The sequence below is a fragment of the Trachymyrmex septentrionalis genome, unplaced genomic scaffold (assembly GCF_001594115.1).
Source record: "Trachymyrmex septentrionalis isolate Tsep2-gDNA-1 unplaced genomic scaffold, Tsep1.0 scaffold127, whole genome shotgun sequence".
Lineage (NCBI taxonomy): Eukaryota > Metazoa > Arthropoda > Insecta > Hymenoptera > Formicidae > Trachymyrmex > Trachymyrmex septentrionalis.
The window spans coordinates 1,223,053-1,250,327 of NW_017304406.1; the positions used below are offsets into that span (position 1 = coordinate 1,223,053).

Here is a 27,275-nt window from a genome sequence, read left to right on the forward strand (position 1 = left end):
ATATATTAAAATTTATTCCTATTAATCCATAATCAGCCATCGGTTTATCGGTTAAAATAAGATATAACTTGTAATCAATGGAAATAATGAATGTATGTCGGCGAGAGCTCGTAACATTAACAGCTGGATCAAGTGCGCGCTGCATCTCGATAAGGAGATAACTTAGTGGATAAAAGGACGACGCTACAGGGAGGGACAGAAAGACACGTAAAAAGGGCGGTAACGAAGAAGATGAAGAAAATGACGATGAAGGCAAAAAAAGAAGAGAAAGGAGAAAGGAGAGAGAAAGAGAGAGAGAAAAAGTACGCGCGAGTTCCAAAAACCTAAGAAGAGCATCGATCGCAGCTGTCGCCTTCGCTCCGCACCTGCTATTGTCCGCCTCGTCTTCCAGTCGACGACAAGTGAGAGAGACCGACCCCTTTCCTTTCGTATGTAGGTATACGTAGCACGAGACGGAATGTGTTAATGTGCGCACGCATGCATGCACGCACGCACGCACTCATGTGTATGTATTGTTCACTACGTGTCCACGGTCCACGTGGCGTTGCGTGAGGTCGTCTTATCGGACATACGCACCGTATTCCTTTCTCTCTTTTTCTCTTCCTCTCTTGTTCTGTCTTTCTCTAATTAGCGCGATAATGACAAGTACATAACGACGCTCGTTCAACGTTCTTACGGTCTCGAGTTTGCTTCGAGGAAATTAATACAGTTTCGTTAAAAGCAGGAGACATTTCAGAAAAATTCTATTGCTTTTAATATAATGACAATTTTGGTTACATTTATCTTCTGATAAAATGAACATTTTATCGTAAGATAAATGTATGTATCAAAAATAGCATCATCATATCAATGTCAATTACTGTTTCTATCCAATATTGTTATACAACATTCTTATTATGAAGTAAAAAAGTTTTAAATGCTTCACGTTTTAATAAAAACTGGAATTATATATTGTTCGTATGACTTGATCTGTTTGAAATCGTTACGAATTTCCGATGACTGGCAGATTTCTAGGACACCCTTGTCTCACAATACACTTGCGTCGTGCAACAAATGTTTCAGCTAAGCTTTCCCCATAGGATTAAGCTCAGTGTAAGCCCTGAATTCGTCGTTTACAAAACGTGTCTCCGAATGAGTCACGAAAAAAGGGGAGAGGTGAATGTCTCTAAGGGTGCTCCGTGGAGAAACGCCAACTGTTACCCCCTCGATACTCGTGGGTGCATATGTGCTCGCGAGGGAATTTCAGCACTGGATAGGGTCGCGATGGACCCACGGGCATTCTTCTCGCGAACCGCAAAGTCCCCTGAGAACCCGGGCAAATGCCTGGGCGAAAGATAACATCGAGGGTGTAAAAGAAGAGCGGGGGTGAGGAGACCTCCGACGTACGAAAAAGCCAGTCGGGATTAATGGTATATCGATTGACACGGTCGCATTCGTGAAAAAAGTCACCTTTCTCGCGACTGAACACTTTCATTTCGCGATGTCCTTTTATTTTTATCCATTGTCAACGTCATATTAATGACATTGATATTAATTATGATTATTTTTCTTTTTGCGCATTACAAACATTTCCATCTGATATACAATTAGCTTCGAAAAGCTATAAACAAGAGAGAGATTGCAATAACTGCACAGATATATAATATGTATACGTTAACAAAACTGACCGATTGAATTATGTGGTCATATTTGTTAAACATTTATACAAATCATATAACTGTGGTGCTTGCGTAGATTTAATCAAAATCTAAACATTAATAAACAACAGAATAATTATTCTCTCAAACGATAAATCATAAATTATTATAATCATTAAAAAATTAATATTTATCGCGTTGAAATTAATTTTACTTATATTGTTTTGGCAAAATATCCATTTCTATTATTTACGCGATATTTATTTATTTATCCTTATATATTTCTACTAATAAATATTAGGAAAGTTTAAGGCAATTACAAGTACTTACAGTGCCGCAATACTTCATTAGAGCATCCGCCTCCATCATTCGGTGACATCGCTGTCGATGACGGTTCACTGGCCATATTTGATATCTTCGACGACGGATGCATTAAAAGCAGTCCTCTTCCTTTACCGCCAATTGGCCCTCCCCTACGTGAACCTCGCGGTCGACCACGTTTACTCGCGCCGCGTACGGATTGTCGCATTCGCGCGTTCGCACCCATGCCGAAGGCGAAATGTCCAAGTCGGGCGATTTTAGCTGGAGATTCTCCAAATTGGTGGAGATTGCCTCGAGGCTGTCCATGAGGGTCGTTACCGGAAACCGTCACCGGACCGTCTACATCGACCACGAGTCCCTCGTTGCTCGTTTCATCCTGCAAGGAAAAAATCAAAGTATCAAAGTATCAATATCAAGGATCATATAACGCTATTACATATAGATGGTGACACAAAACAAGCAAATGCTTTTAAAATATATTTGTCATCAGACAAGATACTTTTTCAAATTAATTTTGTTTTAAATATGTACTTGATACTAAATAAATAATAATTATTAATACACACAATAAAATATGAAATATACCAAAGTATTAATATATAAAAATATGTTAATAAAAAATAGGAAATTTTCAATGCTATAATCTTGTTCGATATAGAAACGTACTTCTGACTTGGCCGGGCTGGTCGGTGTGCTGTAATTATCTATATTTTCTAGCTGTTGATGATGATTGTTCTGGTGCTGCGATTGAATCAGATTGGTAGCCGGTTTAGGCTCATTAACGTAAATCGTATCGTTGTTTTTATCGCCATTAGCGTCCGTGTGACATGGCTTCTTTGCGTCGTTCTGAAAAATAAAAGTTGCAGTGCAAAATGTAAAAAAGATTAAAAAGAATCTTTGCGACGCGACCGATAGCGGTGTATAAGGGCGTCGGGCTCACCTTGACCGGAAGCGCGGTTAACTTCCTCTTCCGGTCCCTCTCCTTGTACTGTAAGTTCGACTCGAGGCGAACCTCCTCCACTCGTTGCTGCTTTCTCTCCTCGCTTCGTTGGCTGTCTGAAATATACGAACGTACGGACTTGTACTATACGCGGAGGACGCGGCGGTGTTCGTTACTTTGTTTCTTATTATTATTCCTTATTAGGCCATTAGCATAAGCTAACGAGCATAATGTAATCGCGGCCACCTCGACCGTCCCCGTCTCGCCCCTCGGCTCATTTTCGACGCGTTTGTGCATACACGCGCGTCCTGCCGTGCGGATACGATAGGACGGTCGATAGTAATGACTTGAGTATTCAACGACTTTCCAACGGATCATAGTTTTAGATACAGATCTTAATTCGTAGCAAATTTTAATTTTAATGATGAATTTTTTGTCAATTTAAAGGGAAAATACTCCTCAATATAGTGCCATATGTGTTCTTCGGTTAATTTTACATGAACTTTATTTTGACAAAATCACAATTACCAAATAAAAATACCTAATATAACTTACATTTCGCTTCGATTTCCTCATCATCCAAGAGCAGTGACACGACTTCTTTAGGTTTCAAAGTATCGGGCTTGAAATTTCCGCCGCTTATGACCATACGTTGAATCTGCATTGAAAACAATCTCTTTCTGTGCACATGTTGGTTATTTGACTTTAATACCTAAACGCAATGATTTACAAAACGAACCTCGCTCTTTTCACGCGCTCTCTGCAAAATTCGTTCTTCGATGGTTCCTTTACATATTAATCGGTAGACCGTGACTTGTTTGGTCTGCCCCAGTCTGTGGGCGCGATCCATAGCTTGTTGGTCTACAGTAGGGTTCCAATCACTATCATAAAATATTACCTGCAAATAGGCATCGTTAATTGCAGTTACAGAGTCCAAACTGTAATACATAATTGTTAATGCGTAAAAATACGGTTTAATAATATTAACGCAATATTTTTTCAACGTAAAATCAATTTATGCATTTCTTTCTCATACATATATAATACCATTATAAATTATTTTAAACGCTGTAATGTAAAATTAAACCATACATAAAATATGTAAAAAAATATATAAATTATAAATAATTTAAAAAATTTCTTGCATAAATATATAATTATATAATAATACATATATACACATTTTAATTTCATATTATATATAAGTTTATCTTTATTTCAGTTCATTTGTTTAAATCTATATAATCATATTATTCAGATTAATATCATTAAAAAGTTTTAAAAAATAAAAATTCATGAAAAAAAGATCTTACTTTAACAGACGAAGTCATCAAATATCAGAGAAAAAGTTTTTAAATAAAATATTAATAAGAAAATTAATTACATTTTGAATCTAATAGACTCAAATATATCAGATAGCAGAGTTAAGATAAAGGAGGATATTAAAAAGAAGCCGATTTTTGCCCACAAAGATGTAAGTAAAAGGAATAGCGTTTTTTATAGAGTTTGACTTTCCGAATAATATTAAAATAAAAGAAATAAAAGTTTCCGATAATATTAATAAAAAGTTGAGGATCGATAGGGAACACCTTGAAAATTGAACATGAATGATATATTTGAACAAATTTCAATATTCTTACTTACTCTTTAAGATATTTCCCAAGTGCCACGAATTTTTTAATAATTTTATCATATTCAGGAAGTCAAAAAATCTACAAAAATACTATTTCTTTTATTTACATATTTTTAGATAAAAATCGGACTTTTTTTAATATCCTCCAAAAAAGGGCAGATTTTTGCCTAAAAAGATGTAAGTAAAAGAAATAATATTTTTTGTAGACTTCCTGAATATGATAAAATTATTAAAAAGTTCGTGACACTTCGGGAATACCTTGAGAGTAAGAATATCGAAATTTGTTCAAATATATCATGTTTATGCTCAATTTTCAAGGCGTTCCCTATCGATTCCTAACTTTTTATTAATATTATCATATTCAGAAAGTCAAAATCTATAAAAAACGCTATTCTTTTTACTTACACTTTTATGGGTAAAAATCGGCCTCTTTTTAACATCCTCCTTTATAAATATACTTATAATGTGCAATCCTGCAGTTACAACTTATATAATTCATTGCAATATTGAATCAAGCATGTAGCATGCTGCGATAGATTTGTTAAATCGATGACAGAAGATTGAACGTTATGGACTCGTGATATCCTTATGCACGAAAGCAATATTCTGTAATGCAAAATTTTTCTCTCTTCCTTTTTGTAAAATATAGAAAATATATTTTATCGTGTACAACATATATTTTTTTTAATGTAAAATCAATTTATGCACTTTTTTCTTATACATATGTAATACATTATAAATTATTTTAAATGCTGTAATGTGAAATTAAATCATACATAATTAAAATGTATATAATTAATGTATATAATTAAAATACACAAAAATATATTTAATCGTGTATAATACATAAAATTTGTAGTAAAAACAATATTAAATGTGTTTCAAATTTAACAAAGATCTGCTCATGAATTCATGTTCATAATCAAAGAGAATAGAATCTGAAAGTCGAAGTAACAAGTAAGCAAATATATAAAGCAAGGAGAATTACTAACCGTGTCTGCCGCAGTGAGATTGATTCCCAGGCCGCCAGCCCTAGTACTGAGTAGAAAGACGAATATGTCCGCTCTGAAACACGAAACAATCCTACAGATTAAACCAAACCGAGAAATAAAGACGTCATTAGACGTGTGTATATAAATTAATTTGAGATCTCGGCGTATCTTCGAAGGATATCTATAAAATCCTCCTTGGCACACAATCACAAGATTTCAATCGTATTTTTTCATTCTTTTTATTTCTCCCCTCTTCTATTTTCATTTATATTTTCAAGTATAAAATTAAAATATAATATAAGTAAGCATTATTATTGAATAAGAAATTAACATAAACTATACAAAAGGAAAGAGATATTCTAACATTTTGTTTGTTATTCAATAGCAATGTAAAAATATAATTATTCGAAGATTTAAATAATACTTAGAAACAGAAATTATAATAACCAAAACACGCGCTACCTAATAATAGTCTAATAGATAAGAGTTTCTGTTTTGTAGCTGTCACGCATTTGAACGTGCAGCTGTCTGCAAGATGGAGACGATTCGGCAATTAATTCGCGTATTAGTTATGCGCGGCTGAACTATACAGGACATGCGATCTCAGGATCGCGCTTTAAGTATGCAACTGAATACTGTTACACTTATAGGAAGACGTAATCTAATCAGCATGGCACAACTGTTAAAAGTAACGTATTTTTTATTAATAAACAACTGATGCTGAGATTAATTTAAATGAAAAAATTTTAAAATATTTTTTAAAACAAAATTTTAAATAATCTGTACTTGTACTATCGGAAAATTCAAGTATATTATCAAATTCTTTGACAATATTGTAATAACAATAAATATACATGTATAAAATTATTGCAATAAAATGGAATAATCACCTTTTTTGAAAATCTGCCACCATGTCCCGACGATCTGAGATTTTTGACGAGCCATCTAATCTCATAAATGTATGTTTTCTATGATACATATATTCCTACAAAAAATAAATTTCCCATAATAAAGCAATTATATGAAAACAGTAGGTAAGTGTAACGCACCTCTAGCAAGTCGATCATTTTTGTCATTTGAGAATAGATCAGTACTCTATGACCTTGTTCTTTCAGACGCCGTAAAAGACTGTCCAGTACAGAAAGTTTACCAGCATCTGTCACTAACGTTTGTTTATCTAAAATAATTTAATTTATATTTAACATCTATTAATTAATAGAATCGTAAATAATCATACTACTACATTAGTATATATTTGATTTATATAATAGTACAGTCTTCAATATACAAAAGCTATATGTTTCGCGTTATCTCCATATCCATTAAAACGCCAAAGAAGATAGACTAATGATGGCTCTGGACACAGAGATAAATCACGAAAAATGATTGTATAGAAAGTAATCTTAAAGCTTCAAAAGTATTATCTTAAATATACCTGGTACAATGATATGTGACCATCCATTAATAGGAGCACATGCAGATAATCCACCTTGCGGCTGGTAACAAAACGTAGACATTGTTTGGCTGACACGAATACCTAATTTTTCTTCAGAAAGTGCTCGTTCACAACCGAGCCAAAGTAATCTTTGACCAAATGGACCACCACATTCTTCGTGCCTCTTCCAGGCACATGCTGCGGAACTATTACTGACGTATAATTTTCGTGGACTAGCTTGAACCTGCAATTAAAGAATATAGATTAAATACATCATTCTTTGTTTATCATTTCTTTGTTACATCATTTCTATATACGTTAGGCAAAATTGTACCAACCTTGGGATTATTATCGCAAACAAAAGCAGGAATTGTTGTTTGTTGGCAATATCGCATTACAGGTTGCCGTGGATGATGAGGATGTTCAGGAAGCAAAACCAATTTCGAATCTTCCGTTTGATCTATTTTACCAGTGGGTAATATCCTTTGTAACTAAAGATATATTATATTATATATAATTTATTTTTATTATATAAATATTATTATTTTTTGAATCTATGTGTACATACGTTATGTAATATAAAATATAATTACTTTTAATAGCTGATTAGCTTTTTTACTACTACGTAGTATTCTGTGGGCGACAGTTTCTGGCATTGAATGTATCGTATGATTGGTATGTGTGTAGAAAGCTTCGCCTTCGATTATCTTGCTGGTAAAAAATATGTCTTGCAGCGTTGTCGACAAACCGTCAAATTTTTTGGGTAAATAAAACATTTGATTTGTAGATGTTCTCGATCTGTTATCGACGTGCCAATTTTCCCAGTATTGCACCATTCTTAATCTTCTTTCCATAAACGTTATCAGACATAATCTATACATACGAAAAATTAAAATTAAAAAGATTGAAATTAAAATAAAACGACTCATCAATTATATTTCTAACTTGATATTTACATACCTAAATAAAGTACCAGCGATAAATGTTTTGTTCATTTCCATTGGAGACAGATCAATAAATCTACTAAATGAAAATGTATTTTCGCGCGAATCTTCGTTGCAGTGAAGAGCACGGTGAATATATTCTGCGGTAAATATAAACAACCTATTATACAATAGATGATCTTTGGATGGAAATGCTAGATGCAAAAGTCCTTCATTATACAATAAAACAGGCATATTATAAAATTCAGTGTTCATAAAAAACGGCGATTTAGCGTCCCTACGTTCAAAAAGTTCTGGATGGTTGCAGACCTGTAATTAATATATTCGCTTGTAGTAACTGGATTACTTTTAAGATATATCGAAATTACGATAATAGCCATGATAAATTTATTATTATATATAGATCATAAATAATATTATAAATTTTAATAATAGAAACACATGTAATAGTACCTTTCGGAACTGCATGACTAGATTCATTAGATTGGAAGTAAAGTTTTTATCATTGGATGCAGTGTCCCCTCCTACTGTATAATGCAGCAAATCCTCTATTCGAATTTTTTTCTTCAGCGCTACAAATAAGATAGATGTACCAAATGTTATAAATGTTATAAACATCTAGTAATCATAAAAATAAAATCGAGATACCTGAATAAAGTAACTTTTGACGAGTTGTAAGTGGACAATATACCATTACTTCAATCTTATCAGATAATTCATTTTCTACATCCTTTTTTATTCTTCGTAACATAAAAGGTTTTAAAATCATATGAAGTCTCGATAAGTGTTCTGTAATACAAAATTTACAAATATTTTCTAATTAATGTATAATCACTTCGCGTTTGACATGGTTTGTACAAAATTACCCACTTTCGTCTATTCCTGTTTTATTTTCTGCATGACTTTCAATATCTTTGGAAAACCACTCATTAAATTCATCGTGCGAATCGAATAATGTAGGCATAATAAAATGTAATAACGCCCATAGTTCTGCCATGCTATTTTGTATAGGCGTACCACTGAGCAATAATCTATTACGACAACTAAATCCCAATAACAATTTCCATCTCATGCTATTAAAATGATTAAAATATATTAATTAGAAAGAGATTATGCAATTGTTATAAAATAATGGAAAAACAAGAAAATAAAATAACATACCTGCTCGTGCTTTTTATAGCTTGTGCTTCATCCAAGATCATATATTGCCATTTTATTCTATTAAAATATTTATAATCCGTAATTACTAATTGATAACTTGTTATTACTACATGGAAAGAAGCTTCTTTTGTGTGTAAATCCTTAGTATCCCAAAATTGTCTGAGTATTTTACGTTCTTGAGGATTACCCCAGTATGGAACTACTTTAAATACTGGCACAAATCTTGCCATTTCTTGTTGCCAGTTATGTAATGTTGAAGCAGGTGATATAATTAAAAATGGTCCCCAAACAGCTAAAATTAATTGCACATTTATTTGGTCAAGTTATTTCGCAAAAGTTCAACACAGTGCATATCAAATAATAATTGAAATCATTAAGTTTAATTTTTATAAATGCTTACAATATCTCTCGGCAACGTGACATAAAAATGCTATGGATTGTACAGTTTTTCCCAAACCCATCTCATCAGCTAGTATTCCGCTAATACCCTAAAACAATTAACAAATTAAAAAAATTATATTTATGTGAATTAAAAAATTATATTTATGTGATCATATAATGTTTACAAAAATATTATATGATCCTAATAATATAATATACATACATAGTTACAATATGTGCATATATATACATAAGTCACAAACCTGGTCATACAAATTTGCCAACCAATTCATTCCTTTTAATTGATAACCTTTCAGATTTCCCTTAAAAATTGCAGGTTGTGGATGCTCCAAATTCTCAGGCGTATCACTGAGACGTAATTCTTGAGATGCAGCAGCTGTATCAAATTGTTTAGTCCTGGCCTTTTCATTGTTAAATGCTTCAGTAGCATTTTTCTTTGCTTTATGTTTCATTATTTCACTACACATTTAATAAACATATGCTTTTATTGTAAATGTAAAATCCTAAATAATTAAAGTTGACTTTTTTAATCACATTCAACAGCCATTAAAGTAATTATCTAATTATTAAGATTTATGTAAAAAAAATTATATATTTAAATCAAATACCTATCATAATCATCGATGCCAATAAGTCTGGGATTCTTTTCTTCATCTAATTGATTCAAGATTCTTAATTGTTCCTCTGTTGACGCTTTATCTATTTTTCGCGACATAAAATGAGCATACAATTCTGTCTGGGTAATAAGGAAATTTAATTTCCTTTGCTGACGTTTTGCCTAAAATAAGAGTAATATAAAAACATTCAGAAAAAATAAAAGTAAAAAATGTACCCTTTTATATTTTCTAATATTCTCTCACTTCAATAAGTTCTACATCCATTTTACGTTGTTCTTCAGCTTCTTTCTCTAATCTTCTTCTAGTTTCCCGTTCGACTCGGTCATAACGTTTCCAGTAAGTCTGCATTTCTCTTGTCAAACGTTTTGCCCGCCAGATAGTATCCTTCATATTTCTCTGCGACTAAAAGAGATAAATATATATATAATATGTATGATTAATAATTTTAAGTAATAAGTATTAACCTAAGTATTAATTTATACTCACTTGCATGGCTTTTTGCCTCCAATATTTCATACAATGCTGCGCTACTTTCTTACAACTTATTAGCATTTCCTTATGATTATTGGTTTTTGCCCTTTGTACTTTTCCTAGTTCCTTTTTAGACATCATCACCCATATTTTTCTTCTTCTCATCGTCATCACTTCAACACTCTTAGTATTATGTTTTTTCCTACCTCTTCCTCGAGGTTGATGACGCATGATAGCTTCCAATTCAGATTCATCTAACTCTTCTTCTCTGGGAATTGATTTATCCCATTCTCCCTCCAGATATTCCCCTTTCTAAAAATAGAGCATATAACATTTCATAAAAAGAAAATATAAAATGTGTGTCAAAATATAAATGTAAAATTTAGTACATACACGATATTCCTCAGATGCGCAGTGACGATTAATTTTTTCCTTCTTGATTTTCATAATTTTTTTTTCTGGCTTTTTCTCTTTCTTCTTTTTATTTCCCACAATTAACTTTTGATGCTCTAAAAATCTATCGTAATTGGATAATAAACCCGCACTATAATATTGATATTGTATATTCTGAAAATAACAATACTTTATAAATAAAAAAAATAAAAATAGACTAATAAACCAAGTCAGTTCCAAATTCTTAATTCTATATTGTAAATTAAAATATATAGTAAGAATATTGCAAACAATTCAACCTGTAACAAAGTTATAGCCATATGCTAACAAAAACATGGTAATGTATAAAATAAAATATAAGTACAAATAAATAAAAACAAGTAATTGAAAATCGCATAAAGACCAATAGTAAAAAGATAATATCGTTATGAAATTGTCATAATATCAAATTATAATTTGTTAGAGGAGTCTCAGGATACAAAAATATCAAACGGCAACATTCTTTGAAAAAATAAGAAAAATAAGTATGTGTAACTTGTGGATGTAATTTTATAATACATAAATATATATTTTATAATATCCCGAATTATTTGCATTATTAAAAACATACGAAGTTTAACTATCACATGGTCCTTACTTCTGGTTTCTGATAAAAACGACCTTGATATTTTTTTCGTAATATGTGAAACTTCAACATCTCTTGAAAATCTTCTTCCGTGATTTGGCTATCTGTGTCAGAACCTGATGCAGAACTATCAGAGGAATCACTTAAAAGAATATCTTGCAACCAACGTCTTTCATCTCCTACACTAGCCATATTGTACAGTCTTAACTTATTGATTCTTGCTTCTAAAAAAATAATTTATGTTACAAAAACATTAATTAAATGGTTTAATAAAATTAAAATCAATGATATATACCAACCTTCTTTTCGCGTGGGTACATTATCAAGATAAGCATCTGAACCATCAGAAGATTCCGATGAGACAGACTTGTCATCTTCACTGAAAAATAGAAACAAAATATTCGTATTACTGTATCCATAGTATTAATTTATGATATACTATTAATGTATTACAAGCTAAAAAACATAAATATAACAGTACCTAGCTTGTTCTTGAAAAAGATTATCAATCTGTTTTAAGAAAGGCTGTACATTCAAGCTGCGTTCCAGTCTCTGCAGATGCAAAGGCGCAGCCATCTCAGCTTCTAGCTTCATCGCGTTTGCTCTATCAGACATTACCCGTCTATGAGAAGCCTGACAATCTGTAACAATGCACAATAAATAAAAAAGGACCTTAGCAATTTAAAAAATAGAACAATTTTATTTACTTATAAACTACCAATCTGTACAAGTCTTCACAATAACATGCAAGAATAAATCTTTCATAATGCTTGCAAAAAATGATACCTGATCGTTTTACTAAGATAGTGAATATATATATATATAGTAATAAACATACAAGTTTTAGCAGTATAGTACAAGTTTTTCCCTCCCAAAAATTATGAAAACCCAATAAGAAAACGTTGAAAAGCCTTGCAGGCTGTAATGAAAATAATGAAAACGAGTGTTACACGAGGATACGTAGGATATCGATATAATCTACCGGGACGGAAAAAGGAAAACGTGCATATTCCCAATAGCAAACCACGGAGAACGCTTCTCAGCTGGGCTACCGTTATCGTACTTTGGGGATTCTCGTGTTTCTAGCAGCGGATGACGCATATTACGGGCGTGGAACTGGCATGCGGGATCGTGCGCGGCTAATTTCATTATATAAGGCGAGTGACACGTCGTATCGGGAGCTGGTGCGGTTATAATTCGGCTAAATATCTCGCCAACGGCTTTTGCTTTCACCTTATGTTTTGGTTATAAGACGGCCCCGCTTATTTCGCACGCGTAACAAAGTCTACTACCGGAATGCGATTTCCTCTATTCACAGCGGGATCAGATACATCGGTCGGAGGGGAATACATGGTAGAAGGAAGCCTAGAGAACGCAGACATTTGGCGTGCCATTAAAGCGGGGCAGGGATAGGGCATATTGCTCGCTACCATTTTTGTTTTCAGTAGGTGGCGTTAGTAGCGCCCGTACGCGCAGCTCCTGGCGGATCTCGTTTCTCGATACTCCTCTCGGTATCCACCTGTGTACATGTTATACATACAATTTCAAATTACGGTCCAAATCTCGAGCCGTTTTCTAGTATATGCCACGACGAACGTTTATCTCACGCAAACGCGCGATCCAAGATTCTTGCGTTGCCCCCAAAACGCGCGACTTTAGAAAATTTTATATCATAAAGATAGGGAAACGTTGGCGAGTTTTTGAAAAAGAGATAGCGACGCAATTTCGATATATCGACAACGCGTTAATTTCTTCTGCCGAGTTTTTTCGTTATCATAATCGAATACAAAGATTACTTATATCCCGTCTTGTTGATGCAATAAAATTATCGCGCGTGTTATTTTTTAGTTTTAACTTTAAACGCATGATTTTTGTATAATGAAAAATCTGTTAGCCTTGCTTACACTTTTTGCGTTCAGCATTTTCACCTTCTCTCTTTTCAATGCCCGAATATATTTATCTCTTTTTAAGTGATTTTGTTGGTGATTTCAAACAACGAGGATAAGATATCTTTTCATGCTGACGCATGAATTTTCAGCGATTTTCGGCGTTAAAATAAGTCACGTGATAGAAATTGACGAATATTAAGCATCAATTTTGATCACGCGATCTATTATTTTAATATTTTGATGCTGAAAATGAGCGTTGAGCGTCAGCTTAAAAAGGCACCTATAGACGTATAACTCGACATATATAATATCTGTAAAAAAAAAATTATGTTGATCTATGTATGTACTCCTGTAGAAATTTTAAAATTCTTACAAAGGCGTAAGACTGGCGTTCCATAAGCGGAAATTTACAGCGGAATGGAACAGTGCGACTAATCACAACTCTGCAATCATTACTTTACTTTCTTTTCTGCGATTGTGATTGGTCTCGCTGTTTCATTCCGCTGTAAATTTTCGCTCATGGGACGCCGGTTTAACAAATAAATTGTAGAAATTGCATTTAAGAAATTTTTCTATAGATACCAATAAACAATTTGAGGCCAGCTCGAGCATCAATAATTAGACCTGTTCATTTTGGCTAAACTTTTGCACCACAGTTCATCTTTCTTCCTTTTCTCTCCAGGAAGAAAGAAGAGGAAGAAAGATGACCTGGTGCAAAAGTTCAGCCAAAAAGAACAGACCTATTAAAACACGTATCGCCTTTATTCACCACTTGCTTTGCGGCTCGCAATTTCGGCAAAATACCTGAAAATAATTCGAGAGAAGCGCCGTTTTTCCGCATTTTCCACGGAACTCCCCAAGTAATCACGCCTCTTCTATTCGGCCGAGTAATCACGATCCCGAAGAATTCGGAAGTTCGAATCGCTCTACTACGCGAGTAGTATGCTTCCGTTCATGCGCGTCGCGCGCGTCCTAGCCTCGAACCCGCGCCGGAAGTGTTCCCCATCAACTGTAAAAGTAACCTATTTCGCCGATAAACGTCGTTAAGTTATTTTAACAGTATCGCGAAACGTCCGTAAAGATCCTCGGATTTTATCCGAGTCGAATTACGTCGATCGACCGAGCGACTGAATCCCGCGTAAAAGCGAATGACCCACAGAGTACAGGGGTGGGGGGAAAAGTACCTCGTTCGACGGAACCTTATATCATTCTTTTTCGAATTATTTTACAGAATAATATACCTGCACACATTTCCGCTATACACGCTGCATTATCGTTTCGACGGGAAAGCTGTCTGTGCTATATCCAAGGCCGGACGAATTCTTTCTCTCGGCCGTTGCGTGAGTTGCGTCGTTGGGGAAAGTGGGGGAAGGTGGTGGGAAGTGGCACCGCCGCCGATACGGTGCGCCTGGCGTCAAGGCTATGCCCTGCGCGCCGTCGAGTGAACCCCGTTTTGTTTCCGTTGTTGCTACGAAGCTACCTCGCTGTTCGGATTCCGCTCAGTATCGTCCTCAATCTCGTTGATTTCGTATTACAGTAGAGCTCACTTATAGCAAGTTACTTACCACAAGTCGAACGTTCAGGTGAGTACAAATAATCAGATGTCCGTTTCGTCCGATAATTTCCGTAGCTAGTCTTCTCGGAGGGCGGGGAAAAAAACTGTGAACGTTGTAAAACTGAATTCGATTGTCCGTTACTCTGTGTAACGTGATGTAACCCTGAAGCACAGAGCACGCTCTCTTACCAGCTTTCGTTCCCGCTCGGCGAAATACGACGCGTTATTCGTTTCAACGCGATGACGATGCCGCGTTTCGTGACGAAACGAAAGTCCGCGTCGATTCGAGGAAAGCACGCGAGCGCGGATCATTGTTTATGCGCGTCGCGCTAAAATGCGGATCGTTTTTCCGCGGCCATTATTACGACTCCGGAGTATCGTTCACGGCGCAATAAACCGACGCGGCGCCTTCCGTATCGATCGTACCGATTCGATGAAGCCGGATGAGCGTGGTGTTTCCGAGATCGGACACAAATTTCTAGAACTTTCAACGTGGCGTCTTATCAGCGCGTGCACGCCGGCGTGACACAACGAAAATGTTCTTTCTAATTCCATCTTTTTTTTTCCCCCCTTCAAGTCTTGCGCAAACGGAAAAGAAATTTCATGCGTCCTCTCAATCACGGCGTGAAAACGGCGAGTTCCATGCGATGCGTATCTTCCGGGAAATTTCCGTACGTTTGTCTCGTGAAGCGTGTCAGCACCTTGTTGCATTAAAGAAACATTGAGAATAATTAATGATTTTTTTTACATATGCGTTGATGAAACAGTAGCATACGATATAAGTATTATATATTGGAATAATAAAAATTGTTAATAAATCCGATATTAAATTTAATTTGAGTTACTATATTCCTTGAAAGAACAATTATAGAAACACCGTTATGTTTTGTTTACAAACAATTAAAGTTTATTTTTAACCGTCTCTCGGTTAGAATTTTGGAAAATAACGATTATCTTATGTTGTCATGTGATTAAACGGCAGGTTCTGCAGGTAGCCTGTTATGTAAGGTGTTTTTATATTTTCCTTTAAGAATGAGCACTCGAGTATTCGTTGGTGGCTTAACGTACCGGGTGAGAGAGCGCGACCTTGAGAAGTTCTTCCGGAAATATGGTAGAATCAAGGAGGTCGCTATGAAGAATGGATTTGCCTTTGTGGTAAGTCTAATGTGGTTCAATTGTTTTTTTTACAGTATGGTAGGGACAAGAGTCTATGTCGGTGGGCTTCCATACGGCACCAGGGAAAGAGACCTTGAGAGATTTTTCAGAGGCTACGGTCGGTTCCGTGATGTTCTCATCAAGAATGGTTATGGCTTTGTTGTAAGTATCTGTACCCAGCTGTAAATATCTTGAGTATAACACTTTACATCGCTCAATTTGGTCCTGTAATATTCATTTGTCTGCAGTTATTACACAAATATATATCTCTTTGAAACTGATGTGTTTTAGGAATTAACGAGTCTTAATATTTTTTAGCTTTGCAATTGTTTTATAAAAATACATTTTAACTATTTGGAAATTTTTCTTTATAAATTTATTGAATCGTGTAGCATAACATTTTGTGTTAAAGATTACTGATTTATCTCTCGATCACTTTCTCTTATTTTATGAAAAAATGAAGATTATATTTGATATTGCAATCATTGATGTAATAATGCTTTTGAATAAAGAGATGATAAAATTTATTTCCAAAAGAAATGGTTATTCGTTTTTTTTTTTAATCATTATTTGGACCAAAGTGGGTAAGCTGCAGAGTGTTAAATTACAAATATACAATTCGATAACCTGAGTTGACCTGACCTGAGCCCTGAGCACACTGGTACTGTGGCGGTTTAGTGGAGCTGTGTGCTGCTTATCATCGATTATTCTGCAAAAGCTTTGTAAGTTATGTATAATCAGGAAAACTAAACCACATCTATAATGGGCTATGTACTACCAGATAGTTACTTATACCAATAATTTGAAATTTTGTAAGCACATGCAATAATCCAGACTGCACTCTATATAGTTTTATATATATATATATAATATTATTTGATAATGTATGATTTATTTATTAAGTAAAAAAATGATATATCCTACTCTAAAACTTTTGCAGGAAGAAATTTATAAAAATTTTAGACAATTATGAATAAATTAAAGTCTTAGCTATTAACATTATGCATATCTAAGCATTCTATCACATTATCTGTGATGGTTGATTTTTATGTTCATTATGTACATTTACAATTCGTGAATAATACAATGATATTTATAATTTAGCATTATTTATGAAAACTTATAATTAATACATAGATTGCATATAAATACATCAGTAATATATGATCCAACCGATACTGAAATAAAAACATGCATATTATTTTTAAATAATAACGAAAAAATTCTCTTTTTTTTAGGAATTCGACGACTATAGAGATGCTGACGATGCCGTATACGAATTAAACGGAAAAGAACTTTTAGGCGAAAGGTAATGCAATTCTATTTCATTTAGTGTATGAAACATACATGTACTAGGCGATATTAGGCGGAATGGTATAGGTAGCATGTTTGCATGACTGAATAGTTTCTATAACAATCCATTTAGTATGTGGATTGTTATTGTGATTATTACATTAATGTTTGAACTATATCATAATTATAATATTATTGGTACTGGAGGTTCACTATTTAAACACTAAGAAATTTTAATTCATGCTAACACACTAAGGGTGAGTTAAATTTGGGATTAGCGAAATTAACTAATATCACAACAGATATGTAGTTCCTTTCTACAAATCTTTATAATTTATATAAATATTAAATAATACATCTATTCTATTGACGATAGCAATCTTAAGAGTACACTTTGTTATTTCATGTACAGAAATAAATTATAATAATTTAACATGATCACTTCTTATTAAAATTGATAATTTTTTTTAATTGAAATATTAGTACATTGCAATACAGCTAATTTGTAAGTTTACTTTTAGAATGGTGATATGCGATATTTATTATATCGAGCCATAAATATTTTCTGATTTACATAATAAATATTCTTTTCTGACTAATTGATTAATTACTAAATAATGAAATTTTTTAATTACTTGATTCTAAATGGCTCAAATTTACTGACGAACAGTGTCTAAGACTACTTTTACACGGACACTTTAATCGAGTTTAATAATATTCGTAATTAGAAGCTAGCTAATCAGTCATTCCATTCTTCAGAGGAATAGTGGCGATTGGCCAGTTTCATAACTACGGATGTTATTAAATCCAATTAAAGATGCTCGTATAAACGTAATCTTAAGTTATTTAAGGAACTTAATTTTTTAGGATCTTTTAAGATCCTAAATGTTAAGTCACTAGAGACATTCACACATAGAAATAATAAATATTGTTTTACCTGCGAATTATTTATCACTTACATAATTTAACTCAATATTTCTTTCTCGATTAAATATTATTAATCTTATTATCTTAAGTAAACAGTTTATTATCAACTTGATCTTGTTATATATCACTTGAGATTAGATTGATGTGAGAAGCAATAGCATTCGAATGAGAAAATGAAATCTATTCAGCACAACACGTAAATAACTTTCTCTGAAAAATTTTCTTTTCTATATGCTTATTCTTTCTTTCTTTTGGGAATTTATGTAAGTGTCAATAATATTAGTAGCTTTTCATGTAATACATAATAGTAGTTTTCAAAATATAATAAACATTATAATAGCTGATAAAGTGTGGTCGAATGCGGTGGCAATATTCTTAACGCTCTAATCGCATTGCATTTCAACCTGTACCAGTAATATTATTCGCTGTTGCTTCTATTTAATTAAAGACAAATGTACAGTGCACAATTGTATCTGTTCGCATTTAACGGGTGTTCCGTTAATACCTTTAATTTTGCATCTATAGTAAACGGCGTCTGTCCTCCAAATTAACGATTGGACATTTAGCGAGATAAAATGCGTCTTAAATGACTTACCGCCATTTTGAACTACTTCCATCAATTCCCCGAGTAAAAAAAGTCTTGGCAATAATATATCTTCGTCTGGAGAAATGTTATATTGCTTCTTTTGTGCCGAAAAATTTGGCACATATGCTTTTTCATAAATTCATCATGTGATCCTGTATAATACACCGTATTATATTTTAACTTAAAAAAAAAAGAGAGAAAATTTCGTAATTATACAGGGAGAAAAATATTTGATTGAATTAACTGAAATTTTGATGAAAAATAAACGATTCAGAATTCTGATCAAGTCTCAGATTTCTGATTAATTTTAGTAGATTTAATTAAGAAAATTTTGAATGTTATATTATGTATTTTATATATATAACTAAGAATTCTAGAATATTTTATCATAAATTTAATAGGCTTTACCAAAATTTTGGATCATTTAGTTCCACCAGAATTCCAATTAATTGAATCATTTTTCTCCGTGTAAGGATTACAGATATAGTTATGAAAAAGCTGATGGATGTGGTAAAAGAAAATTAATTCGATAAGTAGCATCGTATAAAGAAAACAGTTTAGACTATATAAGGAACGATAATGGGTCGTGAGAGAGAGAGAGAGAGAGAGAGAGAGAAAGGAGAGAGTGAGAGCGAGAGAGAGAGAGAGAGAGGGGACAGCGCCTCGGACGAAACCGGACGATAGAGAAAGAGAGGGACGGATGATATTTGATCAGATTTCGCGGAGAAAGGAGACTGAGGAATGGAAAGGAAAGGAAAAAAGAAGGAAGGAAGGAAGGAAGGCAGGACTGAAGCAGCTTTAGAGAGTAAGAATTAGTCGTGGACTTAGGCGGGGTTTTGTTGGGTGTGTTTCAGAGTGGCGGTGGAGATAGCACGGGGTGTTTCAGGGAGGCGAGGCGACCGTGGCTACGGACGCTCACGCTCCTGGAGAGACAAGTAAGCATATCCAATGTGTCTTGTTACAGAATTACTGTAGAGAGGGCCCGGGGGACACCTAGGGGTAGTGACCAGTGGCGCTATGGTGACTCCCGTGGTGGTTATGGGGACTCGAGGCGATCTGCGTAAGACACGCTATCCTTTTTTTTATTTTATCAGAGCGATCATTATCCCCTCCTCCCCTGCAGGCAGCCGGCTCGGGATGTGCGAAATCCAAGCGATTGATCAATTTATTTTCCGTTCGGATACTTTTCTCTTATGTATGGATTTTTTGTTTCTTTTTTTTTCTCTTTTCTCATTTGGTTTTTTTTAATGTTTTTTTTTTTTAAATATTATCTTAAGTTCTTTATGTCGTGTAAACCGATTTCGCACATCGTCCGCACAGGGAAGAACGTAACCTTGGATATTGATAAGCTCTAGCATAAAGAGGGCGTAAATTACGCGTTTGTAAAGTTCTCTTGACTTTGTGCATACGAAAACACGTTTAATTAGAAATCGAATTTTTATCTTCAGAATTGGTTGTCTTGGATTTGACTACTCTCCCGAGTACGTCAAATTGTTAAAGTTTTACCGCGATTAAAAAAGTGATAGCAATATAACGCCTAGCGATTACCCTCCCAAACATTATGTTTATTGCTGGTAGTTGAACGAAATGATCTGATGTAATTGGTGACTAATAGATATGTGGTATTGTGTTTGTTACAGCCGAGACGATATGCGGCACGACAGGTACGCTATTGCTGCATTTTGAATAGATTTGATTCGATTGGAACAGGTGATTGATTGTGTGCCTGAGCAATGAGTGCAGATCTGTAGTTATTTGCTGAAGGTTTAACCGACGATCCGTTATTTCTGTTCACATGACATCCCTTTTTGCAGAGATAGTGTGAACAGAAACACGAGGACTGCATCTAGCTACAAGCAATCATTGCCCAGGTACATACATCCAATGTTACGCTCTAACGATTACACCTTAACTTACATAAACTTACTGTTTTGTAAATGTCTTGAATTATATCATTATTACATTTTATACTATATTTTCATTCGCATTTACATTAACGTAAAGTCAGGTCCAAGACAAACCTGCTTGCTCTAAAGACATGTAGATAATAGCTGTTTTTTTTCCCATTGTAGATATGGCCCACCAACACGCACCGAGTACCGCTTGACTGTGGAGAATTTATCAAGTCGTGTTAGCTGGCAGGTAAGTAACGCATATCTCGCTTTTTTCTTTATCTTACATTTTTACCGATAATTACCTTCGTTGGTTTGATTACTATTCGCGTTTCCAGAGAAACATTGCACTGCTTTATATGGGTTTTTCAAATTTATATATATCTCTCCGGATCTCTAAGTTTTTCCGAGTTTTTTCACAGTCCGTTTCTACTAAAGTTCCACGCGTGTCGATAAATAGCATTTCTTTTCTTCTGTTCTTCAATTGTCTTTCGTCTCATTTTACGTTTATTTATTCAGAATAGAAAGCCCTATTTTGGAATTTAAAAAGATGTAAGATTTTGATCAAGTAAGTCTGGCAAAAATTTAAATCAAATTTTTATATACATGTGCAAAAGACATTTTTCATGAAAAAAAGAAAAATTAGAGAAGCGAAAGAGAATAAAAATCCATATGGACGACAGAAATATCAGACACGTGCGAGATGCAAGAAATGCATTGCGGATCACCATACCTGATACAAGGACACAGGTTTGCACGAGGAACTCGGAGTAACAACATGGCCCGTGATGAAGCAGCCAGATACTATTGGACAAAGATATTCAGCGGACACCGTGGATACGAAGAGCTCTAAAGCGGAAGAAACGAAGCAATGAATGGAGACGATAAACCGAGCGATACAGATAAATGCAAACGATATGTGGGAATACCAGGACGCAAGTGGATGCTTTTAAAACCAAAAAGCCATAAAAAATTATACTCGTAAATCGAAATGAAGACTGCACGTAAACCAAGTCTTACTTGATCAATTTACATTGTGTATATATTTGTATATTACATACATAATCTATGAAAGTAGATATATATTTTTTCTATAACTGTCGTTGCACTTTTCCGATGATTGGTTATTTACCAAAAAATATTCTCTCGATCGAGTCTTGATTGTTCGACGTTACTTTTTCAATTTATTATTTCATTTACGTTCGGCCAACAGTTTGAGAAAAAACGAAATAAAATTGATGTTCTTTCCGAAGAGCCATATCCTCTTCGCCGAGGAGGGGCGACCGGTAGGGCCAATAGACTGATGTGCGATGATAGAGATGACGATGCACGCGATGGGCCCGTCTTGAGGTCAAGTGGCACCAGGTTGGTTTCTGAGGTGTCCCGGGTGACAGAGAGAGCCGCGTGGCACTGGGATGTACACCTACCACCACCTATCTACCATCATACTACTACTCGCGCGCAGTAATACGTGGTGAATCTCGGTGAAATCCCAGTGATAGGGTTATTGTGCATACTTCAATCCTCTTCATCGTGATCACTGGGGAAAAAAAAAGAAAAAGAGAGAGAGATCCAACCGCCGCTATCTACTTTATCCGTCTGGGAAACAAACATTTATTTACGTATACAACCTCCACCAATATATATCACCACTCTTCCTATTACTATAAACCGACATGGTCATAATTCAGTACCTTCACCATCGACCATCATTACAACCACCATCACATCTACCACTTCACTGTGACTGTCATTGCTACTGGTACGCCATGCAACCTAGCCATCTAGTAAGTCAGGCAACGGCCACACCCATGAGGGCATACACGGGCCGAAACCCGAACCATCCGCGACTACGCCATACAGATCCGTTCGACCCGACCGAGCGCCGTGTGTCTGGCCTTTCTCTCTGTCCGTAAGCAAGGTGGTGCCTGGGCCCAAGGTAAATGCGTCACCTTAACCGAGTGTACTCTTAGATATACACATATATATCTATTATAACTACACACTCTTGAACGTGGTTTTGTTCACATATGTATACTATTTATATATATAATTATAATATATCTATCTATACACCTCCTTATTTAATATTATACTGTGCACTATAGCTCAGCGAACATCGAACTGTTCAAGTTTTATGAAGTTCGGAGCTGTGCACGCGCAACTAAATGCGAAATCGGAGATAGGGAACCACTAGTGATATATTTATGTGCTCGAAATTAGAAATCTACTTGTTACTCGCTAAATCAATTTTTTTGTCTCAACGTATGATAATGTTTGGATTTTCTCTATTTATAACAATGAATATCTTTCTATCGCGAATATATATATACATTTCAAAATTTTCTGAATAGTAAAAGACCAACTTTTCTTTATGCAAAATAATTTGCATTATTACATTATATTTTAAATGTAGCAAGCGAGGAATGATATTGCAGAGGAAATTTGTCCAGCGTTGGAAATATATCTTTGGCAATGGCATGCGTTCTATTTTTCCTTTTTATTTTTTTTTTATTACATGGAATTTGCGCTTGGACCTTGAGAAACATCAGCACAAATCTCAGACAGGCCGTCGCCATGTGGTATCCCACAGATACGGAGATGTCTGCGCTATCTCGTACTCGCCAAAACAACGGACACATAGCCACACCTACTGTCTATTTAGTTATCTCCATAACACTAAAGCCGTACCTGGTTCCCACACATGTACAGAGAGAGACAGAGAGAAAAAGAGAAATATTCATATAAGCAAATCTCCCAGCGATGAACGCAAATGGACCACTAGACAATATTTACCTTCACTCGCTAATATCCTTCATGAGGAATGACTGCGAAGCATTGAACTAGATGATGTGTGGAAGAAACAACAAAAAAGAAAGAAGAAAGAATAATGTGGAAGACATCTGTTCACAATACTGAGTAATCTTACAACATTGAGAGAAAAAATCCAAGAAAATATTACGGGAGAAGAATGATCGATGAACTCACTATGGTTTTATTTTTAGCGAAAAATTAACACAATTTTCATCCTTAGTTCCTTATGTGCAAACTAATTTTTTTCTATTTTATTGCGATGCAGAATATATTCACGTAGCCTTCGAAACGTTTGCTTAACTTTTGCTGAACTTTTTATGTTTATGTATATTGAATTTTTAATTGTCGCTTTATAGCGATTTTTTTTGCTATATATATGTAATTCTTTCTAAAGAATTATATATTACTTAAAACAGTATATTAAATATATTAGTTACAGTTATATTATTTTTTATGACACATGTTACAGATATTTAAAAAGTATCGCATTTATTACTTTTGTAATTATATTGTGAGCCATCCTGCAGAAATGAAAATTACTCTCAAAAAGTCTGTATTAATTGATTGATTTATATAAGCGTTTTATAAATGTTTCATTATGCAGGGCGGAGTTGTCTATATGTATAAATTAAATCATAATCATAATTATTTAAAAGATTGAATTGCATAAAAAGAAAGGTTGTGTCGATAAGCGGATACTAAATTCGAACACGTAATTGATAACTTTATTCTCAACACTGAAGACGCGAGCAGATGTAGACACCATGCTATGCTTATCTCTTTCCCTAGTCGAGTAGATCCAGGTTACCTCTGACAAGGAAAGAAATCGAAATAGCATATAACGTAAGAGTGCACAGGATATATTTTAACCTGCGCGATACATCAGACTAGAAACACAGTATAGTAAACTCCAACTACTAATTCTATTCTAAATTTATTCGCATATTTATGTACATTAGCATAGAGAAACATGTTAATTTTGGTTCTTGTGTGATGTTCAGGATTTGAAGGATTACATGAGACAAGCTGGTGAAGTGACATATGCTGATGCTCATAAGCAACGTAGAAACGAAGGGTAAGTGATTTTGTTAATTGTGAGAATGATAAGAGTAAAATTAAGTCGCTCTGTTTTAATAACTAAAAGAAACAGTAGGAAATTACATTATAACAAGATTATTTATAAAAAATATCTGCACATCTGCATTGTTTCGTGTTACATTGATCTAATGATTTAAATGATTTATAATTTTGCAGAGTTGTCGAATTCGCGACGTACTCCGACTTGAAGAACGCTATTGATAAATTAGACGATACAGAATTGAATGGTCGCAGGATTAGACTCATCGAAGACAAGAGACGTGGTCGTCGTTCAAGATCTTCTAGTTCGCGATCGCGTTCCCGATCACGATCTCGATCGCGTCGTCGGTCGCGCTCCCGTTCAAGGTATAATCGTCGTTCTCGATCCCGATCAAGGTACTGTCGGGGCGACATTACGTACGCCAACTGTTATGTTTTCTATTATAATTTATCTTTATCTAGATACAGTCTTGTAATACGACAGTCTACAAAGCGATCCATTTATTATTTTGTCCAAATTTATTATTTTTTAATTAAGTTTCTGCCATTATGTTTTCATTTTTGCGTTAAAGTAATTTGTCACAACTTAATTTTTTATAAACTTATAAATTTATTTTTGTTTTAAGTTTGTTTCTATTTTATTTGATTATGAGTTGATCAAAGTTTTATTTTTTGCAAAAACGATCGCAAAACTTATCGCATAATGAAATAATTTGTGATAACATCGGAAACCGTTTTAGAATATTAAGTACACCTTATTGTTGTTTTCTGTAATGTAGAAGCCGTCGCAGTTCTCGCAGCCACAGCCGTCGTAGCACCCGTTCCAAGTCAAGAGCACACTCGAAGTCCAAGTCCAAGTCTAAATCCAAATCCCCCGAGCGTAGTCGTTCACGCTCAAAATCCAAGTAAGTATCTTTGTTTTATCAATCTCTTTATTCTATTCATAACTGTATATTTATTTCACTTATTTTATTTTTTTTTCTTGCGCAGTTAGTCACAGTCAGTGTACACTCTCATTCCCATTTATTATTGGCATTGTTTTTGGGCTGGCTACGTGCCTTGAGCTCTCACGCTTAATCACGCTTTATACGCGTTCACCTATTCACCATGCGCGCGCGCTTGGAAAACGAGAAAAAAAAAGAAAACGAGTTTCTTTGTATTTTGTCAACTTTCTCTACTTTCGTATCCCTTTCATTTTGAACTATAATTTTGCAGATCAAGAGACCGCTCAAAGTCGAAATCTAAGTCAAAGTCCAAATCCAGATCTCGTTCTAGGTCCAAGGCTGAGAGGTCAAAGTCCAGGTCGCAGTCCAAATCCAAAGCCAAGTCTCCCTCAAAGTGAGTCCTCTCGCTGGCCTTTTCTTTAATCGATACATAGTTGGCGCAAGAAAATAAAATTTCTCGAACGATGACACAAATGCTGAACTCCTTAAACGTTCCTCCTCCTTTCAGGGATAGGTCGAGCCGCGAGCGTTCCAGAGGTGACAGATCCCGCTCCCGATCAGGAAGCAAACATAGCAAGAGCCGTAGTCGCTCTCGTTCGCCTATGAATGGTGACAAATCGCCGGAGAGCAGCAAACAGAAAGCCGACTAAGCAGAGAGATAAAAAAAATCAGCAAACTATTATTTGTTCTTTCTTTTCCTTCTTTTTTGTTTTTTTTCTCGATCATTTTTTATATTCAATTGCAAAAAAGTCACTATTTCATATATATATATATATCTTCTATTCATTAATCTTAATGAGGTTTTAAACCTGTGTCGATGCTTTCCCTTCAATATAATTTGAACATTTTAAAGATACAATCGGAGTTTTTTTGTAAAAAAAACCAACATTATTGTTGATTTCAGGTAATTTTTGATTTAATTACTAAATAAATTTTAATTACTAATTAAATCATAGCCAATGGCTTTTGCCTTTCATTTTTTTTTATTATATAGATATCATTAGGTTTAGCGATACACATCATCCGACCTATACAATTCGCGTATTTAGATAAGTATTCTTTATTCATACCTCGAGACTACAAATCTTTTCATTGTATCGCCGTATATAATACGAGTTTCCTTATAATGGCTTTTTGTATATATTCCTAATAGTTACATTACAATAAGAAAGTATGTGATGTGTATTAAATTTAGAGGTAAGAGGTGTCTCAACTGTCAATAAAAGTTCATGTCGATGCAAATTAATATTTCATATCCAAATCATTCCCAATATCTCGTTGTTCCCAATTATTTGTTTCGAAACATATTTAAATACTGAATCGAATATTCCGGAATTGCATATTAATATGTTTATTTATGGAAGAAATTAAAAAAAAAACGTTGCATCAACTATTATAATTTTAGAATTTAATTCATAAAAACGACTTATATTAATTCCTAATTACTATCTTATTTTTTTTTTATAATTTTCTCTATAAAGACTACTCCAAATTATAATAAAGATCGTCGCACATCTGTCATTACCAAATGGATAAATTTCAAAAAATGAGCAAAATTGTATCTTTTTATTT

General features: G+C 34.3%; 2 protein-coding genes across 17 annotated transcripts in view; one reads left to right on the forward strand and one right to left on the reverse strand.

Annotated features, from left to right (window-relative positions):
- The window catches only part of LOC108756428 (putative DNA helicase Ino80), a 30,842-nt gene extending 16,015 nt beyond the window's left edge, over positions 1-14,827 (reverse strand). For 3 of the 7 annotated variants that reach the window (XR_001939832.1, XM_018500217.1, XM_018500222.1), the window contains exons 1-26: positions 14,702-14,827; positions 12,053-12,212; positions 11,871-11,950; positions 11,584-11,795; positions 10,947-11,120; positions 10,569-10,865; positions 10,326-10,484; positions 10,074-10,243; positions 9,708-9,924; positions 9,464-9,551; positions 9,064-9,355; positions 8,773-8,975; positions 8,551-8,691; positions 8,356-8,474; positions 7,919-8,211; positions 7,552-7,831; positions 7,297-7,449; positions 6,959-7,202; positions 6,573-6,700; positions 6,414-6,508; positions 5,524-5,596; positions 3,638-3,796; positions 3,454-3,556; positions 2,899-3,014; positions 2,625-2,804; positions 1,968-2,334 (exon numbers count right to left, since the gene is read on the reverse strand). Coding sequence is in view for 6 of the 7 variants with exons in the window: in XM_018500217.1 (XP_018355719.1) it covers positions 1,968-2,334; positions 2,625-2,804; positions 2,899-3,014; positions 3,454-3,556; positions 3,638-3,796; positions 5,524-5,596; positions 6,414-6,508; positions 6,573-6,700; positions 6,959-7,202; positions 7,297-7,449; positions 7,552-7,831; positions 7,919-8,211; positions 8,356-8,474; positions 8,551-8,691; positions 8,773-8,975; positions 9,064-9,355; positions 9,464-9,551; positions 9,708-9,924; positions 10,074-10,243; positions 10,326-10,484; positions 10,569-10,865; positions 10,947-11,120; positions 11,584-11,795; positions 11,871-11,950; positions 12,053-12,212; positions 14,702-14,711 (4,513 nt within the window). In the remaining variant the exon portion in view is untranslated. The other 4 variants (XM_018500221.1, XM_018500220.1, XM_018500218.1 and 1 more) reach the window with 4 other exon arrangements.
- Positions 14,828-14,961: 134 nt separating this feature from the next.
- On the forward strand, positions 14,962-26,422 carry LOC108756431 (serine-arginine protein 55). 10 transcript variants are annotated; one of them, XM_018500232.1, is made up of 12 exons: positions 14,962-15,043; positions 16,047-16,170; positions 17,409-17,479; positions 19,941-20,036; positions 20,617-20,640; positions 20,791-20,847; positions 21,049-21,118; positions 24,684-24,757; positions 24,937-25,125; positions 25,539-25,664; positions 25,975-26,097; positions 26,212-26,422. In XM_018500232.1, exons 2-12 carry the CDS (start codon positions 16,048-16,050, stop codon positions 26,351-26,353), a joined length of 1,095 nt encoding a protein of 364 aa, XP_018355734.1. In that variant the 5' UTR covers positions 14,962-15,043; position 16,047; the 3' UTR covers positions 26,354-26,422. The 10 variants fall into 10 exon arrangements, with proteins under 10 accessions (XP_018355734.1, XP_018355737.1, XP_018355732.1 ...); XM_018500230.1 differs by lacking the exons at positions 16,047-16,170; positions 19,941-20,036 and adding exons at positions 16,206-16,332; positions 19,831-19,911 and having other exon boundaries at positions 14,966-15,043; positions 24,937-25,155; XM_018500228.1 differs by lacking the exon at positions 16,047-16,170 and adding an exon at positions 16,206-16,332 and having other exon boundaries at positions 14,966-15,043; positions 24,937-25,155.
- The last annotated feature ends 853 nt before the right edge of the window (positions 26,423-27,275 follow it).

Excerpts from the sequence above, each read along its gene's own strand:
- LOC108756431 (XM_018500228.1), top strand. The coding sequence starts at position 16,207 with ATGGTAGGGACAAGAGTCTATGTCGGTGGGCTTCCATACGGCACCAGG. Across the intron at positions 24,758-24,936 it reads AAGCAACGTAGAAACGAAGG|AGTTGTCGAATTCGCGACGT; the intron begins GTAAGTGATTTT and ends ATAATTTTGCAG. Across the intron at positions 25,156-25,538 it reads CGTTCTCGATCCCGATCAAG|AAGCCGTCGCAGTTCTCGCA; the intron begins GTACTGTCGGGG and ends TCTGTAATGTAG.